The sequence below is a fragment of the Castor canadensis genome, chromosome 10, assembly GCF_047511655.1.
Source record: "Castor canadensis chromosome 10, mCasCan1.hap1v2, whole genome shotgun sequence".
In the NCBI taxonomy this organism is placed as follows: domain Eukaryota; kingdom Metazoa; phylum Chordata; class Mammalia; order Rodentia; family Castoridae; genus Castor; species Castor canadensis.
In genome coordinates, this window is record NC_133395.1 from 78,583,432 (window position 1) to 78,601,046 (window position 17,615).

A 17,615-nucleotide genomic window follows, 5' to 3' on the forward strand; every position below is an offset into this window, starting at 1 on the left:
GTATTTTGACAGAGGACAGGTCTGTTCTGCCAAGCAGGGTTAGGTTTGAATAGAACATCTGCAGCCTTGCTGGCTTCAACTCACATCTTACTGGCTTTAAAAAACAAGAAAGAGACAACCACGTTCACAGAAACCAAAGCAGACAGAAACTGAGGGAGGAGCCTAGAAAGGAGAGCCAGAGAAGAACCAAAAACTCTGCATAAAACTCTGTCAAGACCAACTCTTAAGTATCCTGAGTAAGACTAGAGGACCTTGAGACTTAGCTGTTACTGCAGGAACCACGGGCTATGCCTTGGGAGCTTAAGTCTGCCCATGGTAACTGATTTCTTTCAAAGAATGTAACAGAATCCAATCTCTAAAATGTATCACACAAAGTTCTGGATACAATCCAAACTAACCAAGAGAAAAAGCAAACAATAGAGAAAGATCTAGATGCGGATTACCATGTAAGTATCTTTAAAGAGCTAGTGTGACTGTGTTCAAAGATGTAAAGGAAAATAAGCTTAGAACTAACAAATGAACAAATAGGAAATCTTAGCAGAGAAACAAAACCATATTAAAAGAATAGGAAATTGCAGAGTAAAAAATACAATGTCTGAAATTTAAAAATTACTACATGGGCTTAAGAGCAAATTGTAGATGACAGAGTTGCTCACTGTTGGAACAGAGAGAGACATTTAAATTGTCTCAAGGATGTGGGCCAATATCAAGGTATTTTGTGTGTGGTTGTGTGGGTGCATAAAGTAGGCGTATAATGAAAGGGCAAAAAGAGGCAGGAATTTCAAATAACAACCAAATGCTCCCCCAAACTTACAAAAGACAAATTTTCCATGTGAAAAGAGAACTGGTTTGTAAGGGCATGAGAGAGCTGCTGAGGTCACAATAAATGCTGTCCGTCTTGATGGGATAGGCACTGAGTGTACACAATGTCAATGCTTGTGGAATGTTACAGTATACTCAAAAATGTGTACATTTTATTCTAAGTATATTTTACCTTAAACATTAAATAAAAGTATTAAAACTCTAATGATGTGTATACCAAAATGTTTAGGAGTGGACTGCAATTTTCTTTGAAATGAACAAAAACAAAATGGACTAGTGGGTGGATGGGTGAGTAGGTGAATAGACGGGCATGGGCATACGGGAGTTTACTGAACAACTTTCTTACAGATTTCAATTTTTTCACAATAAAATGTTGAGGGGGTAGGAGTTCTTATGTAACACTTGGAAATTCACTATGGGACAGTAGGGCCTTGGTTAGAAAATTCAGTAAGAGACCAAGCATTGGGCTGTGAGCAATGCAGGCAATGGCTTTTTCCCACCTTTAAGATTAGAGCTGGACTAGCACTAAGGTGCCATCTGAATATAAATATGAGTAAAATGACTTGAGACCACTTCCAAATATTGTAAGAGTGTTGTCTAAGGCATCAAACTATCAAGATCAAGAAAAGGCTGAAAACATGGAGAGATTTTCTGTACATTTCAGCTATGATACATGTCATTGTGGTGGAATGTATCAGCTCAAAAGTCCTCAATCCAACATGCATGGGAGGTCCCCACCATCTTGGCGTCACACCTCATGACTTGTTCCTTCTGTTTTACTAACACTGTGGTTCCATTATCACTTCACCTTGTCCTTCTCACTTTAGGGAATGTGAATGCTGTCCCTTTATTGACAATTTTTTTTTTTTTGGTAGTGTACTGATGTTTGAATTTTAGGGCCCTGAGCTTGCTAGGCATGTGCTCTACCATTTGAGCCACATCCCCAGCCTCAAGAAACTCCTTTCCTTTCCCTCTGTCCCCGGCATTCTTAAATCCCAGCTTCCTTTGGCCCACAGACTGGATAGGGCACTTTTCACCTCACTCCCAACCATAGCACATATAAAGTAATCTAAATTACTTATTTGACAACAGAGATGCTCTGTGACAATGGTTTGACTTGATGGTCTTTTGACTTTATAATGGTGTGGAAATGATCTACATTCAACAGATACTGCTCTTCAGATTTTGGTCTTGCAACTTGTCTCAGGCAAGCACTATGAAGTCTGATCCTCTCCTGATGCTGGGCAATGCCAGTGACGGCGCTCCCACTCAGTCCCATGATCAGGAGGAGCACACCAATACTCCACGGCGTTCTGTGTTGCTAAGATGTGCAGCAGATTGGATGTATTCAATACATCTTCAACATAACGATGTTTTCAATTTATGATGGGTTTACCAGACCATAATCCCATCATATGCATCCATGTGGAATGATGAGTTTTCTCATTAGAAAAGAAGCTCCACAAGGGGAGGTACTGGCCTGCTGTGCTCACTCTTCTCCAGCAAGTGACCTGCAGATGATAGGAGTGGCTCACATACACTGAGTGTGTATGAGGTGTCAGGCTCTTCTGAGTGCTTTGCGCATATTCATGCATTTAAGCTCCCATTAGGCTCTGGAATATTTGTTGAAGAACCCTTCTCTTTTTCTCTATAAAGGACAATCACTCAACAAATATTTATTGACATCCAGAAAGTGCCAGACATTGCACTTAATAAAAAGGATAGAGCAGTAAATAGCAGGCCCATCTTACCTCATTGAGTCATCTGGTGGGGAAAGCACTCAAAGAAGGAGCTGTGCATCAAGTAACAAGTACTAAATATGGAGGAAGTACAAGGCATCTAGTAAAATATTCCATGTTTTTAAAAGTTGTCCACAATTATGTTAAACTTAAAAAAGTAACTGGAAAACCCATCCATTCATTTAACCATTTAACTAGCAGCCACTCATTCTCTAGTAGATTGGACACTGTGCTGAGGTTTTTGGTACAAAGATGAGTAAGGTCTGTCTACACACAGCAGAGTAGACAGTCTGGCAGAAGGCTATGCAAAGAATCAGCTATCTCATCTGATAAACGCCAGGGTGGAGGTATACATGATGCACGTTCACTCAAAAGCCGCTGTTTATGTGGGAATTTATATTCCACTCTGGCTTTTCTAATGTTGCTCCACCTACCTACCCAGTCTAGACTTTCATTACTCTCATGAAATTCTGTCCTCAGGTTCAGCTTTATTTCTAGCATGGTCCCCCAGAGACCTACTGAAATAGAAAAAATGCTCATTTAAAAAGATTGTATAAAGAGTAAATGAAGCTAACTCATAAGCAGTGAATGTTACAGAGTATTAGCCACTATTTCTATGGAGACTAAATGTGGTTAGGACCCTCCCAGCTCCTGCCCTCTACCCTGTGATCATGTTGCCCCTGCTTCCAGAGTGGATTCTGCTAAGTACATCAGGGCTCAGAGAATTCAATTTGAACCCATGGTCACAGAAGTTATGTAAAATTTAAGTGGAAACCAGAGTAGAATCTTCTGCTATCTAATAAGGAAAACGCTAAATAAAAATCACACACAACTCCCAACTTCTCCCCTGCAAAAGTCAAAACACACAACACCTGCAAATGAGTTGAACCTTGTAGGGTTAAAAGTGTAATTTTATTTAGATGTTACTTGTACATAATCTATAGTAAGATATACAAACAGATAAAAATTGTTTGACAGTTTTTTAATACCACTTTCAATTTACAACTGCTTTGATAATACTGCAAGATGACATATACTTTGCTTCATAAAACAAAAATTACTTGCTACTTTGGCTGATACATTCCCACTAGTCTTTAATGGATTAAAATGTATCATATATTTCAGTTGCAAATATTACAAAACTTTCACAGCTTAGCCACTTGATGTTCATAAAAATTTTACTGAAATAAAGACATTAATTTTCTAATAGCATCCTTAGTAAATAAAAATGTAAGTGTACCAAATCTCATGGTTTGGGGTTAGCAGTGAAAATCACTTGCCTTTTGCCCAGCCACATCATGCTGTGTAGTGATGGGTGGACTCAGGCATCTGTACCTGTCCTGAGTCTATGCTGTGAGGAAAAGCTTATCAGCTGTTCAGTTCCAATACATGTGGAGCAGTAAAACCAGGGACAACCTAAAATAACTTTATAATTTATAACTGCTATTTAAAACATAAAATCAACAGAAATGAAATATGCTGTTAAGTAATTTTCTTAATTTGGTAAATACTTTTTGAAAATGAAAACTAAAAATTCAAACTCTTCACTTTGTTCTTTTCATACAGTATTACATTAGAAGAGATCTGGATTTAAATTTTAGATTAAGTCAAATTTGGTGAAAAGATGCTCTAAAATAGTCTAAATTGGATTTTAGTCATTTTCCAGTCTTTTAAAGGTTATAGAACACATAAGGGGAAAAGTCTTCTCACTAGTCATTAAATCAAATTAAAAATAACCTGTTGATTAAACTTCAGAAAGATGACTAACAATAGGCTTATGAATATTTATGAATAAAGTGCCACTAATTTTATTGTAATAAGATGTAAATAGAAGAAATCCTGACATGGCTAGTAGCTTTAATGTATTCTCTCCCTCTGAGAACAGAAGGGCCATACAAAACAGAGAGGTGTTCCCAAATGTGAATTCTAGAATTATACAGGGGATGCCTAACACAAAAGTAACAATAAATGAAATTATAATGACAAAATAATACTAAAAATGGCCAATGTCCTGAGAATAAAGTCAACACAGGAGGCCGCCAAATAAGAAAAAAGAGAAATTAAAGGAAAAAAAATTAAAGTTTATTAATAACTACTAATATTCAAGAAACTTACAGTGACAGCCAAGCAGGGGCAGGCTCCAGGCCAAGGGCTCAAGAAGCCCAGGCCAGGCAGTGGGCACAGCTGAGAGGACTCAGATGCACGGCTGAAACAGGGCCTTGGAAGGGGGCTGTGGCACTGGACTTTTTCAGTGTCAAAATCTGTGACTAAAACCTAGAACAGGTTACATGTGGTTTTCAGAAGTCAACAGGTATTTACTCAGAGACACATGAGGTGATGAGGGCAGCTGGTTGATGTTCCCCAAATCAGTGAACAAAAAATTGTTTGTAACCACACTGCTGACATTCTTTGTCAACTCACACAACTCTGGTCTAGCTCAAAAGTCTTCCTTTTCTCAGAACTGAAAGTGCAAGTAGGCAAGAACTCCTCAGGAAGCAAGCCTCAGTGAATTTGTGATAGCCTATCTGTAATCCAGGCTGAGGTCAATTATTCTCAACAAGCAGCTGTCTTTCATCCAGACCCACAAATCAGAGGCTATTCCTTCTCAAGTCCCTGGAGCATGCTTGAGCCAGGTCTGTGCGATCATTCTGTGGGAAGAAGGCCAGGGAAGGCAGAAGTGAAAACAGGGTGCTCTGCCACACTTATGGGCCAAATCAGGGTTATCTTGTGAGGTACAAAATTCAATGTGCCAACAACAATATGAGTTAAGAGAATCATGTGCTTTTATTTATAAAACAGGGAGAAGACCCCGCTCATGGGGCTGACCTCTAATCTGGCCATAGTACCATGGAAAGTGACTAGCTGTCTATTTCTTTCACCTAAACCTAAGCTTTTAACATTCAGAGCAAGTGAAGCAACGTGCCAACTGAAGGTCTTTCTGTTAGGCACTGAAGAGCTAAGAACTACCAGCAGCCTCACAGAGAATTTCATTCCCAGGAATGAAACAAGCAGGTCCTTTACATTTGGGGGCCCACAGGTGGCAGCTCTGCCCAGCCAGGCACTGCAGTCCCTGGATGGCTCATGTCTGCTCCGTCTGGCCAGTGCCCAACTTGTCAGAGCTGGCCAATATCAAGTCATCCCAACGATCTTTGAAGGAGAAAGGCTCTTGTTCCCATGTGCATTACTACTGAGCTGCTGCAACCTCATACAAAAATCATTAGCAAGCATTTACCAAGTGAATGCCCACAGGGCACCTAGCCTGAGAAGAGCCTTTCCAACTTCACATTTGACAAGTGTGCACAAAGGCAATGAAATTATTCAACAGAGCACACAAAAATTCAAGCTAAGATACTGGATACAGGAACATTGGATTCTCCTGATTTGTTAGACCTTTCCCTGTAGAACCAATCTCTGAGATTCATTGTGGAAAAAAAAAAAAAACAAGCAAATATTAAAACAATATCACTTACTGATCATAAGACATCACTGACACACAGTCATTAATCTTGCAGAGACCTGACAACAGGCAGCTTCACAAACACACAGCAAGTCCACAGAGTCAATGATCAGTAAGAGTACAGTAAGTACTATCATGGCCAAGAGGGAAGCAGAACGCTGTGTTCAGGGCAATGTGATAGTTAGAGCATATCTCCTTGTGTGCAGCACAATGTGCTATGGTTAGTGGCACTTACGTATTACACAGTAAATACTGAAACAACCCAGAAGTTTTGGATGTGCAGAAGCATATCACACTGTTAATACAAAAGGTGCTAAGCTACGGATTATAATATCACTATTTGGGTGCAGAGACCACGTGAATCCCCAGCACACTTCCACACAGTGTCCTGGCTGTCCACCTGCCACTTGCCCCATGTGGCTCAGTCGGACCAGTCGTTCTCATCAAACTCAGAGTCGTCATCGGAGTCACTGTACTCCACAGCGATGCGTCGGGACAGGATTGTGGCCACATCATTCCCGACAGGCTCACGCTTGGCCTCCTGTTCACGCTGCTCCTGCACCTTCTTCAGCTGAATTCCTACACACAACATAGGGTTGAGAGCCAAATCCCCTTGCTTTACAAACAGGTCTATTGTTTTATCCTAGGCATTTCTACTGAGCTAAGATAAAAAGTTTTAGAAATTTGAGGGGAGAAAAGAATGTACAAAGTCCATTTTAAGAAAGTAAGTTATAATTTCAGTGCACATGGACATCATCAATGTTCTCTAGAACAACGTGCCATATAGTAGCACTAGCTACAAGGGAGCTCTGTAAGCATAACAGCCACCACATGAGATGTGTCAACATGTCCTATCACATGACACAGAACACTTTATGGGACAGTACTGTAGCCCAACGGCTTGGAAACAGTGTCCTGCACTAATAGTTCTCAGCTAAACTTAGGAAACAACAGAAACCTCTGTCCTAATAATTATTGCTATTGTGTTAACTGTCCAATTTCTTAGTACTGTACAAAATACAGTATCAAGTGATTTAATGTTTATCAATTTTTAACTTTTGATATATTTCAGATTTATAGAATAGCTGTAAGACCATTCTTACATTCCCATTCTATGGGAAAACATTCCCATAGAATCCTAACTATAACCCCAGATTCCCCAATCTTTGTCATACATATACACAGAGACACTTTTCTCTGGATCACTTGAGAGTATGTAACATATAATATGCCTTTACTCCTCAAAGACATCATGTGTTATTTCCTAAAGAAAATATCAAAATCAGAAAATTAGCATAGATACAATACTATTTATCCTATAATACCCGGTTGCCAATAAACCAATCTAATGACAAACGAAGAAAATTTCCTTGCTTCAGCATCCAACCTGTCCTGTACACTATCAGTCTGTTGAAGTCCTTTATCTGGACAGTTCTTAGTCTTTGTGTTCACAGCCTTCACCTTTGTGAAGAACAGAGGCAGTCTTGTGCATCACATACCTCAGTTTTTGTGTTATCAGATGTCTACGCATGGTAGTTTCTGGTTATGTGTCAACTCTTACCAGACATGGTCATATGTGTTGAAAACAAGTCCAACACCATCTTACCATGACTGTAAAGTTGATGTTCCTAAGGTATTCTACTTCTGGAACTTCATTGCTTGATTAAACCAATATATATCAATGACGTTCAAGATACACAGAGGACCCTGAGGTCTTTGAGGGAGGACATGACACATGACCACCCCAGGCTGCGACTGGTTAAGGGTGAATGGTATGAGATTCAGGTTTTTCCATGGAGCTCTGGGGCCAGTTGAAACAGGTGAGTGGCCAAGCTCTTAACCCTGATTCCACCCAATATACTCTACTCTCTCTGTTCCAGAGACTGGAGGTCAAGGTAGCACTTCCATCTGAGGAACCATTGTGCTGCTAAGTAAATGCTAAAACCCACTGGCTTAGCATATCAAGTTAAATAAAGTCTAGAACATATCCTAGATTTTTTTCTGGAAAATGAAATCATTGATGTGAGCTTATTTTCTTTCATTTATACTTGTACCCCTAGAGTGGAAGGTGGAGAAAAGATCCCATTCATTAACTGATCATACCTGTTATCTAGTTTCTGGTTTCTAGTCAAGTAAAGCTTTCTTGAATTCTCACTTACCTATCATAATGTGTTTTCCTGACACCTGCAAAAGAACTATTAAAAAAAAATCAAATAAGTCTCCTTTAATTCTATCCTAAAAACAATGTAGACAGTGGTTATTTGAAGGCAACAAGGCTCTAGCTAGTTGGAGACCTAAAGGAACCTCTTCCTTAAAGGAAAGATATGAATCTCAGGTGTCTACTTACCCATCCGGATAGCAGCAAGGAGGTCACTTCGAGCGTCACTTATGGGTGGCTGTGAAGGCTCTGGACGCTTTGCCTCAGCCCCAGGGGGGCCATGCATTGGGGAGGATGAAAGAGAAGAGCCGGGGCCAGGAGGACCTGGTGGTGGAGGCGGTGGGCCTGGAGGTGGTGGTGCTGTAGCCAGGAGCCCAGTGGAAGGTGGGTGAGGGGGCACTGGGTATGTGGAGCCAGCTGACGTTGGGAAGGGAGGCTGTGTGGGGATTTGGAGAGGGCTGACGAAGGCAGTTTGCGCCGAGGGAATCATAGGTGGAGGTGGGGGAGGAGGAGGTCCTGAAGGGGTGTAATACTCGATTATCTGTGTCGGGAGCATCCTAAAGAACAGATGGAACACAGAGTCACCCAAGTAACTATAGAGGGTCATGTCCCCAAGTTCTAATATGCCTAAAAGAGAAGTCCTCCAGATATAACACATCCTGACAGCTGGACCTGAAGCACTGCAGGATGCAAATATCCACTGCTCAGGCCAGCTGTTTTCACAATTCTACATTATTCATTATGATGGATGCAAGACTCAGTGAAATGGACAGACAGTAAAATGGTTTTATGTGGACTGCAGAGATCACAATACAACAGTAATCCTCCTTCATCTTGGATATCTCAAAGATATATGGCTCAGAATCTTGTTTCATGAGGGATCTGAGGCCAAGCAGACTGGGAAAATTTTGCAATCTCCAGCCTAGTCCCATGAGACTGCCTAAGTCTATGGTGCCCAGCTGAATGACAAATGCTTTTGAAAAGTCCTGCAGCCAGGAAATCAGCTCCATTTTATTCAGCCACACAGTTTTCCAGACCGACTGGACCATGGACCCTCTCTGTGTCTGACACAGTAGCCTCACTGGGAATCCTGGCTTACCAATGACCAACAGACAAGTGACACCAGGACTGCATGGTCTCACCTTTTAGGGTTGTGGGCATACATTTAGAAAGGGACACTAGTGATCTGGGGTATACATATTGCCCAAGGCATATATTCAATTTTCCTGGGCACTGATTCTGAGGGGGGCCATTGAAGGTTAGGGTGAAGCCAAAAAAAGAACTGAAGATAGTTTATCAAAATAAAGGTGGGTGCTCAAATTGAAGAACACATGAATAGGAATAAACGACTTTTATCAGCTGTGACAGGCATTCCCTGTGGTCCACCCAGGATATGGAGACAAACTGGAGGGTTTGGACAGGTTCATAAGTCAACATTTTGTCCTTTATCAATACCTGCCAATATGTATGCAAAAGACACACATACATAAAAACAGCTATCAACCTGAGATGGAGCATAATAAGAAAGGGTCGAGTCAGGCATGGTGGCACACACTTGTAATCCCAGCTACTCAGGAGGTAGAGGCAGGAGGATTGTGAGTCAAGGCCAAAGTTAGGAAGATCCTATATGAGAAACAAAATACAAACAAAAGGGCTGGGAGTGTGGGCCAAGTGGTAGAGCGCTTGCCTAGCTTGAGTGAAGTGCTGGATTCAATCTCCAGTTACTCTATCACTGATAGTGGATCCCTTATAATGTCCATATCCAACCATTCTTGACTGTATTTGGCCTCTAAAACATCAAGTATAAAATTCTTCTACCACAACTAGCAAGACTCAACACAAAAGCAAGTAGTGACCAGGAATATCGATTTACCCATAGTCTACTGGAGCCATTGGTGCAGAGGCCTGGGACCCTTCTGGGGCCTGGGGGGGAGGTGGGGGTGGCGGCTGCTGAGGTCTGTTTAGGGCCATGTGCCTTGCTGAGGCAGATGGGGGCCGGTACTCATGCTCAGAGGCCTGGTTTGGGGTCCCATGTGGTGGTACGTCGCCAGCTGCATAGGAAGGGGTCACTGGCTGCGGGTGCAGAGAGTGATTGGGAGTAGCTGGATAAGAGTAATCCGTAACATCTGATGCATGGGACCTGATGTTGGAGAAAAAGGGGTGGAGAAATTTACCCTAGGCTTTTAAAAAAATGCCCCTAACAGGTAGAAGCATATATATGAATAATAACATTGCCAATGCATAAGAATCAGACATTTTCTTCCTTTATAATCAACTAGGTCTAGCCCCATGACAGCTTCCAGGCAACAGCATAATTACTATTTTAGCAGCAAGCCCCAGTGTTACGTGGATTCAGATTCACAGCTTTGAAGTGAATAAGTCAGACAGATCGGCAAGCAGGAACCAGCAGAGCCTCATTTTTCACAGCATTTCACGTACTTCTTTTCTAAGACACAAGGCTACAAGACAAATCCTATTTCATTTAGAAACAGCACCTTAGACAGAGGATTTCAGCAGCAATGAAACTGACAGCATATAATTAGAAATACAAAATGGCAAGTAAACTGGATAAATATTAACAGTAAGAACAAAAAAAAAAGTCTAGAATGCAACAGAGTGAACCATATTTTTCTTAAACAGAAGAAATGTATTTAACCCAAAGAGGAAGGAGCAACATGGTGCACTATGGAAAGGCTTCTTGGTTTTTGAACACACAGGCAAGTGTGAAATTCTGGAAGGAATGGAAACCTTGTATTAGTGAGCAAAGCTCATGAAGATGCTGAGTGCTGGGCTGCCAGGTCACCTTGGGAGGAGATCAAGGACTTGCATACGTGGCAGCCGCACAGCCACAGGCATTAGTAACAGGCACGCACTCCCACCCAGGTTACAGGACATGTGTCAGTAGGGGCTACACATCCTCTCATAAGGCTGAAGCAGTGGGCAGCCTGGGGCTGGGAATCAAAGAAAGCAAAATGACAAACCCTCTGGACATCCTGTCCTCTTTCGTGCTCCCTGCCTGTTCCAGTTTCTTTGCGTCACTCATAAATTCAATGCCCATTTTCCTTCTCTCCCATTCTTCTTTTCTTGTTCTGACTTTTCTCACATGTACTTGCTGGTTCCTGTTAGGATTCAGCTTATGTTTCTCTCTCTGAGGAAATAGGCAAACACACATTGGGGATATGGAGGGAGCAAAGAAGATACAAACTGAATTTCCACCTTTGGGATTCAGACATAGCATTCCCTAACTGGAGCACTCTGTGGCACAGAAAAACTTGCTAAATGAGAACAGCCTGTTCTTCCCTCTTTTCCGTCTCCTAACTGCAGTATAATAACTCATTTTTCTTCCCTAATTGTAGTGTGAATTCTAGATTGTGGTGTATATGTAAGACTGTCTTCTTAACTCTGCCAACTGCTACCAAATGAGTTGAAAATACTTTAATGGGAGAAGGATCTGACCTATATTCAGATTTAGTACATTTCAAAAATGTAAATACCTAAAACTCTAGGGTCATGAGGACATGTATTTGACTCTGTCTGTATAACTATACCAGTGACATGTTGGGCACTTTCTAAAGGAAACAGTCATCCAGCACAATGTGGAGAGCTACTGATGAGATTCAGGGCAAGACATTGCACACACTCTGGCATACATGAATATTATCCTTGTAAAGTGGTTTTGCAACACAGGGCCAAAAAGAAGCCAAGACAAAGGGGCTGCTAACCAGCTAGAGACAGTGGCAAAGGTAGAGGCAATGAGTGTGTGAAGGAGAAATGAGAGAAGATTTCTTCAGGGCAGGTCTCTGGTGAAGGGTGACAACCAGGAGGACAGGATAGGAGAAACAGAAGTGACCAGAGAACAGGATGATGTCAGCAGGCAGAGGCAGGTCAGCTGCTGAAGACTGACTCAGTGGGTTGGTAGAAGTCAGCTATGAGCCACTATGACAATGGAGATGAGTGTTCCTGAAGCTCTGTGATTACCAGAAGCCATCTGTTGCAGCAAAGATGTGGGTGAGGGTGACATCGAAACCAGAAGTTGGTCCAATAGTGGGGACTCAGTGGGAGAATCCTATAAATCCCCATTTTTTTTGGAGGGGGGAGTGGTGGTGGTGATAGACAGGAGTGCTGGGTCAGAGTGCTGTAACAGGGCCCAGAACTGGATGAGAGAAAACAAGACTGGTTGGCCAGAGGTGTAACGCTCCCTGTGTGTGCTGAAAGAGAGCTGGTTATATGGGAGATAAGCATTTCATCAACTTGCATCTTAAATTCACGCTTAGAAACAAACCATGGCTAACGTTCTGTAGAGAGACAGCAAAAATTTAAGATTAGTTTATGTGAAGTTAAAGTATATTACTTATATCACTGGTTTATATACATGCTATGAAACTTGATGTTAAATTTCTCTTAGTGTCTTGAGTACTCGCAGATATAACCATTAAAAACCATGTTTCTAAATAATACTTAAAACAGGAAATATCTTTTGAAAAAAGTCAAAAGAAAAAACATGGTATGAGTCTAATTTTGTAAAAGAAAAATTGCACAGAAAAAGATTAAGGAGAGATACACTAAAATGTAAAAAGTTTTCCTGGCTGATGGAATTATGGATATTTAATTTTAATTTCTTTCTGTAATTTCCAGAATATATTAAGTATGTCATATTTCATAGTAAGAAACAAAGGTATACATTTTTGTAAAACAAAACATTAAACATTCTAAATTAATTTAAGGGATATAATCCAAGCATAATTATGATCTGTAATCCATTTATCTGTTAGTAAATAATGTATGCAAATAGTTAGCAAGTCAGAGGAAACAGTATGAAACAAAAGGAAATGCTGAAGAAATAAAATACAATCTTATTTACTTTGAAAAACAGTGAAATGAAGATATATATCTAAACAACATTAATACAAAGGCAGAATACTAAATAATTCAAATAACCATCAACTTCATGCATAACATGGGACAATCTAATCTCTAGGACGTGTATCAATCATTCAACTGAGGGATCAAAATAATCCACCACTTTTCCATTTGCATCTGTTAAGAAAAAGAGCATATATGGAGTTTTGCAAAAACTAAACCCAAACATACATTGAGTAGATCTTTAAACCAAGACTTTCATAAATTATTTGGGAAAACTAAAAAGCAAACTGACATCAATGTGAGCTATTAAATTCACTTATTTCTCCCTACCCAAACACATGGATCATCCTTATTTTCTACAGAAATAAACTGAAGCTAAAATTCAAATATAAGGCTAGGACTCAGTCAAAGCTCCAACAGTTCTCTAATATTGAACAAGCAACAGCTCTTTAGAATAATTACCTAGAACTTGCCTTGCACCTTGGAGGTGACTTACAGGCCTAAATGGGCAGAAATTAAAGGCCCAGTAACTACCAGATGCATCTCCCAGCAAGCACCTATCCAGCACCTTCAGTGTGGTAGATCTGCACTACATGCTAAGGTTACAGAGGAAAAAAAAAAGAAAGAACAAAAAGGTCAAAGTTGTTATTTTTGAAAGGTTCTTGAATCACATAAAAATTCTCTGTGCAAATTTTTAAATGCTGAAGACTTTAAGAATTCATGCAAATAGAAGACTTTATAAAATCAGAAGCAGGAAATTAACCCAAAAGTTAAAATTAACTAGTGAGTTTCTGTCATCCTGTCATCCAGTGAATTGTTTTGTGACAAATGTGGCTTAGTGACCACATCATTCATATCTGTAATAAACATTTTTACTTAAGGCTAACAAATTTTTAAAGTAAACTCTTCCAGAATTCTCCTGAAATTAGAAATTAGTTATCTGAAGTAAGTATCTCCGTTTTGTCTATCACTTTTCAAAAGGTTATCAAAAAGAACAAGGTCTTCCTGAGTCAGTAATCACCACTGATCATTTTTAGATAACAAAAAGCAAAGGAAATTTAAAATTTCAAGCTAACGATAAAGGATTAAATGTTATTTAAGTAAAACTGAAGCCACTGGCAATCATCCCAAGTTCAGAATCAATGTTGAAACACTACCTCTAGAATAACTGAACAGTAAATTTAAGAGTTTAAAAAGCAATCTACTATAACCCAAAATGACGCTGCCATAAAGTATTATTTCAAAGTCAAAAAATGTATGTAAGTAATTTTTGAGGAAAGTTTTGAAATATATTTGGGACACATAAATCCAAGGCTACTGGTACATTTCCAATTGAAAATAAACGCAGGTAACACACAATGGTCCCAAGCACGGCAGGAAGGGACTGTGACACACACACACCTAGTGTCTGGGGACAGGGATCCCTCGGAAGACGCTCCGTGGTGCACACTCTGAGACAACCTGTTGTCGGGTCTAAGCTCTTTGTCATATGCCATCATATTCCACTCCTGGCGCCTGTTTCTGGCTTTTCTAACCTTTTTCACCTCACGGGTGGTGCCATCTATACGCTTTTGCTCCTGATGTCCAGGAAGGGAAAGAAAGCATGCCAAGACAGAAGGGAAAGGAAAACAGCAGGTTAAATGCAGTTGCAATGCACGGGAAACAAGCCTGATGCACACATAAGTGACTTTCACATTTCCATTACTGTACTGGGAAGAAAATTCTAAAGTGGCATATGTATTCCTCTTATCCAAGAGAAAGTAACTGATACTTGGCTCTTTAAATAAGCAAACAGCTACTGTGCTATAACCTTAAGAGTTGCTTACCATCATTTTTGGTAAAGAACTCTTACTTTGCTAGGTTTGTTTTATATGTGTCACACCTTTTAGATCTGTACTACACATGTGAATTACTGGACAATGCCATTCAGAGAAATTATTTCCCACAACTACTCAATTTTGCCCAACTTGTTAATATACAACAACTACCTTTCAAAGCAAACAATTCAAAATGTTCTACTTCCAATTTCAAGAATTGCTACAGAATATTCAAAGTACCCCTAAAACTAGCTTAACATACTGCAAAACAAGATAAAACTTACCTGCCCTTAACAGAGCCATTTCTTGCTCCAGCCCTATTTGCCAGCCAAAACATAACCAATATGTACTGAGATCCCATGTAGGTGCTTCTTCAAGTGAGGATAGTTACTTCTATGTGCTTCTTCCTGCTTTCCTCATAAGAGTTTATAATCTTTAAGGATGAACAGTATGTGCCTTTACTGCCTACTCTCCTCTCTTACACACCTCAGTGTGCTATTTTACATATAGCACACACTGAATAAATGTTGGCTAAATGATCAACTCCTCACCCTCAAGAATGAATTGACTCCATTCTAGGCACTGCCTCAGATGCTGAAGACACAAATGGCAAACAAACAAAGAAAAGATAAGACATGGTCACTGTCCTCACAGAGCCTGTTACCCAGCAGGGAAAGTCTGTAAGATGACATAAATAAGTGTGTCATTATAAAATGTGGTAAAATATAAATGTATTTATATATTAAAATATTTTCATATTTTAAATAAATGTATTTTAGACATAAATATTGTATGTTTACATACTTAGATTATATAGCTGTGTCTTTATATATTTAAAACATATATACAGTTCAAGCACTGTCTAGTCTGGAAGTCATGAAGGTATCCTGCACCAATGTATAGACCAGATCTGTATCATGAGTAGGCATTGATTTTGCACAGAATGTGACTCACTGAATGCCAAGAGGAGAACACAGAATGTGCTGTGGCCCAAGGAGGAGGGACAGCATCACATTAGGAGAAATTAAAGAAGGTAAATGGTAAACTGGGGCAAATGGCCTAAGATCTGAGAGGCAGGCAAGACCTTAAAGACCATGCTAAACATTTTCTTCTTTATCCCATCAGCAATGAGAAACTATTGAAGAATGAGTAGATACAGGTTGATGTGGAGAGGAGGCATCTGAAAAGACCTCTCTAGGCTGTGGAGAACATATTAAAAGGGAAAAGGCAGGGGCATCAGTTAGACAGCTACTAAGGAGGCTGAGGTGAGAAGGCAGATGGCTTAAGGGTGGAACAAGACATAGAAGTGGACTGTTTTCAGAGGTGGTTGGGGTAATGAATCAGCAAAGAATGGACGTGAAATTCACAGAAGATACAGAAATTGGTAATAAGGATACAAAAAAGATATGTAGTATAGATGAGATAGAACACTCATTAAAATAATATTTGGGGCTGGGAAAGACCTGTTAGGAATATGAACTAATCCTTCAGTCTTTTAAGTGACAGAGACAGTATGACAGTGTCTTTCAAATCTTAAAACTCACATTCTATTTACTAGCAAGTCATTCAACTTCCAGAAATTTACCCTAAAGAAATAGCTACACAAATGCAGGAATATCCATTGCAGTATTGTAACAGCAATAATTTTGAACCAAATCATATTTGTTAACCCAGTAATGGGTAAATAATTTATGAAGCATTTCAGAGTACTATCCAACTATTAGGGCTAAAACACATTTTTCACATGTCTGTTGTACAAATCATGTGTAGCATGGTTTTATGTATATAAAACACTTTGTTAAATGTGTACACATGTATTTATGCATGCTTAAAAAGTCTAACAAGATGCACACCAAACTATGAACAGTGACTATATTATCCCTGGAGAGACAGGCTTTTATTTCATTCAGAGCTAGGTAAAGAAGAATTAACCTAGAAGGTAACAGACATGCACAGGAAATCAATATGAGTCAACTCCCTGTATAGCTATCCTTATCTCAACTAGCAAAAACCCTTGTTCCTTCCTATTATTGCTTATACTCTCTCTACAACAAAATTAGAGATAAGGGCAAAATAGTTTCTGCCAGGTATCGAGGGGGTGGTGGGGAGGAGATGGAGGGGGTGGTGGAGGGGGGAAGAAATGACCCAAACATTGTATGCACATATGAATAAAAAAAAAAAGATCTAGGTGAACATTTTACAGTCAGCTATATTGTTTGTATACTTTTAAAGTCCAAAAGAAAAGGGGGAGGGGGCTGGCAGAGTGGCTCAAGTGTAGAGTACCTGCCTAGCATGCATGAGTTCCTGAGTTCAGCCCTCAGTACTGCCAAAAGGAAAGGCGGGGGGGGGGGGGTGGAAGACTTCAACATGCACTCTGATTAAGAGCCAGTATGTTAAAGTTATCAATGACTATTACTCTTTACTTTTTTAGAGCTATACACTGACATATTCAGGGACTGTGTTCTTTTCTTTACAATGGCTCTGCCTCCAATTCTACTTAGCAACATGCATGCATTATTGATAAACAGGAACCCATCATCACAAAATATTAACAATAATGAAACTGTACTCCAGTTACACTGGCCTATATTAAAACCCCTTTGGATGCTCCTTGATATTCCAACTTAAAAGGCCCCCTGGCTCTGAAGCCTGCCTGCCTCACATACACACTTACTTGCTGAGCTGTCCACTCTCAGAACTCCACTATGTGATATGTCCTCAGAGGCTTCCTCTACCCTTCACTGCAGGTACACTGCCAA

General features: G+C 40.0%; 1 protein-coding gene across 4 annotated transcripts in view; it reads right to left on the reverse strand.

Annotated features, from left to right (window-relative positions):
• Nucleotides 1–3,528: 3,528 nt before the first annotated feature.
• The window catches only part of Wasf3 (WASP family member 3), a 132,629-nt gene continuing 118,542 nt past the window's right edge, over nucleotides 3,529–17,615 (reverse strand). For 3 of the 4 annotated variants that reach the window (XM_020154338.2, XM_074043649.1, XM_074043650.1), the window contains exons 7-10: nucleotides 14,441–14,616; nucleotides 10,050–10,316; nucleotides 8,366–8,733; nucleotides 3,529–6,597 (exon numbers count right to left, since the gene is read on the reverse strand). In XM_020154338.2, coding sequence (XP_020009927.2) covers nucleotides 6,440–6,597; nucleotides 8,366–8,733; nucleotides 10,050–10,316; nucleotides 14,441–14,616 — 969 coding nt within the window. In that variant the 3' untranslated portion in view covers nucleotides 3,529–6,439. Of the gene's footprint in view, nucleotides 6,598–8,365; nucleotides 8,734–10,049; nucleotides 10,317–11,157; nucleotides 11,325–14,440; nucleotides 14,617–17,615 lie in introns of all 4 variants that reach the window. The other variant, XM_074043651.1, reaches the window with a different exon arrangement.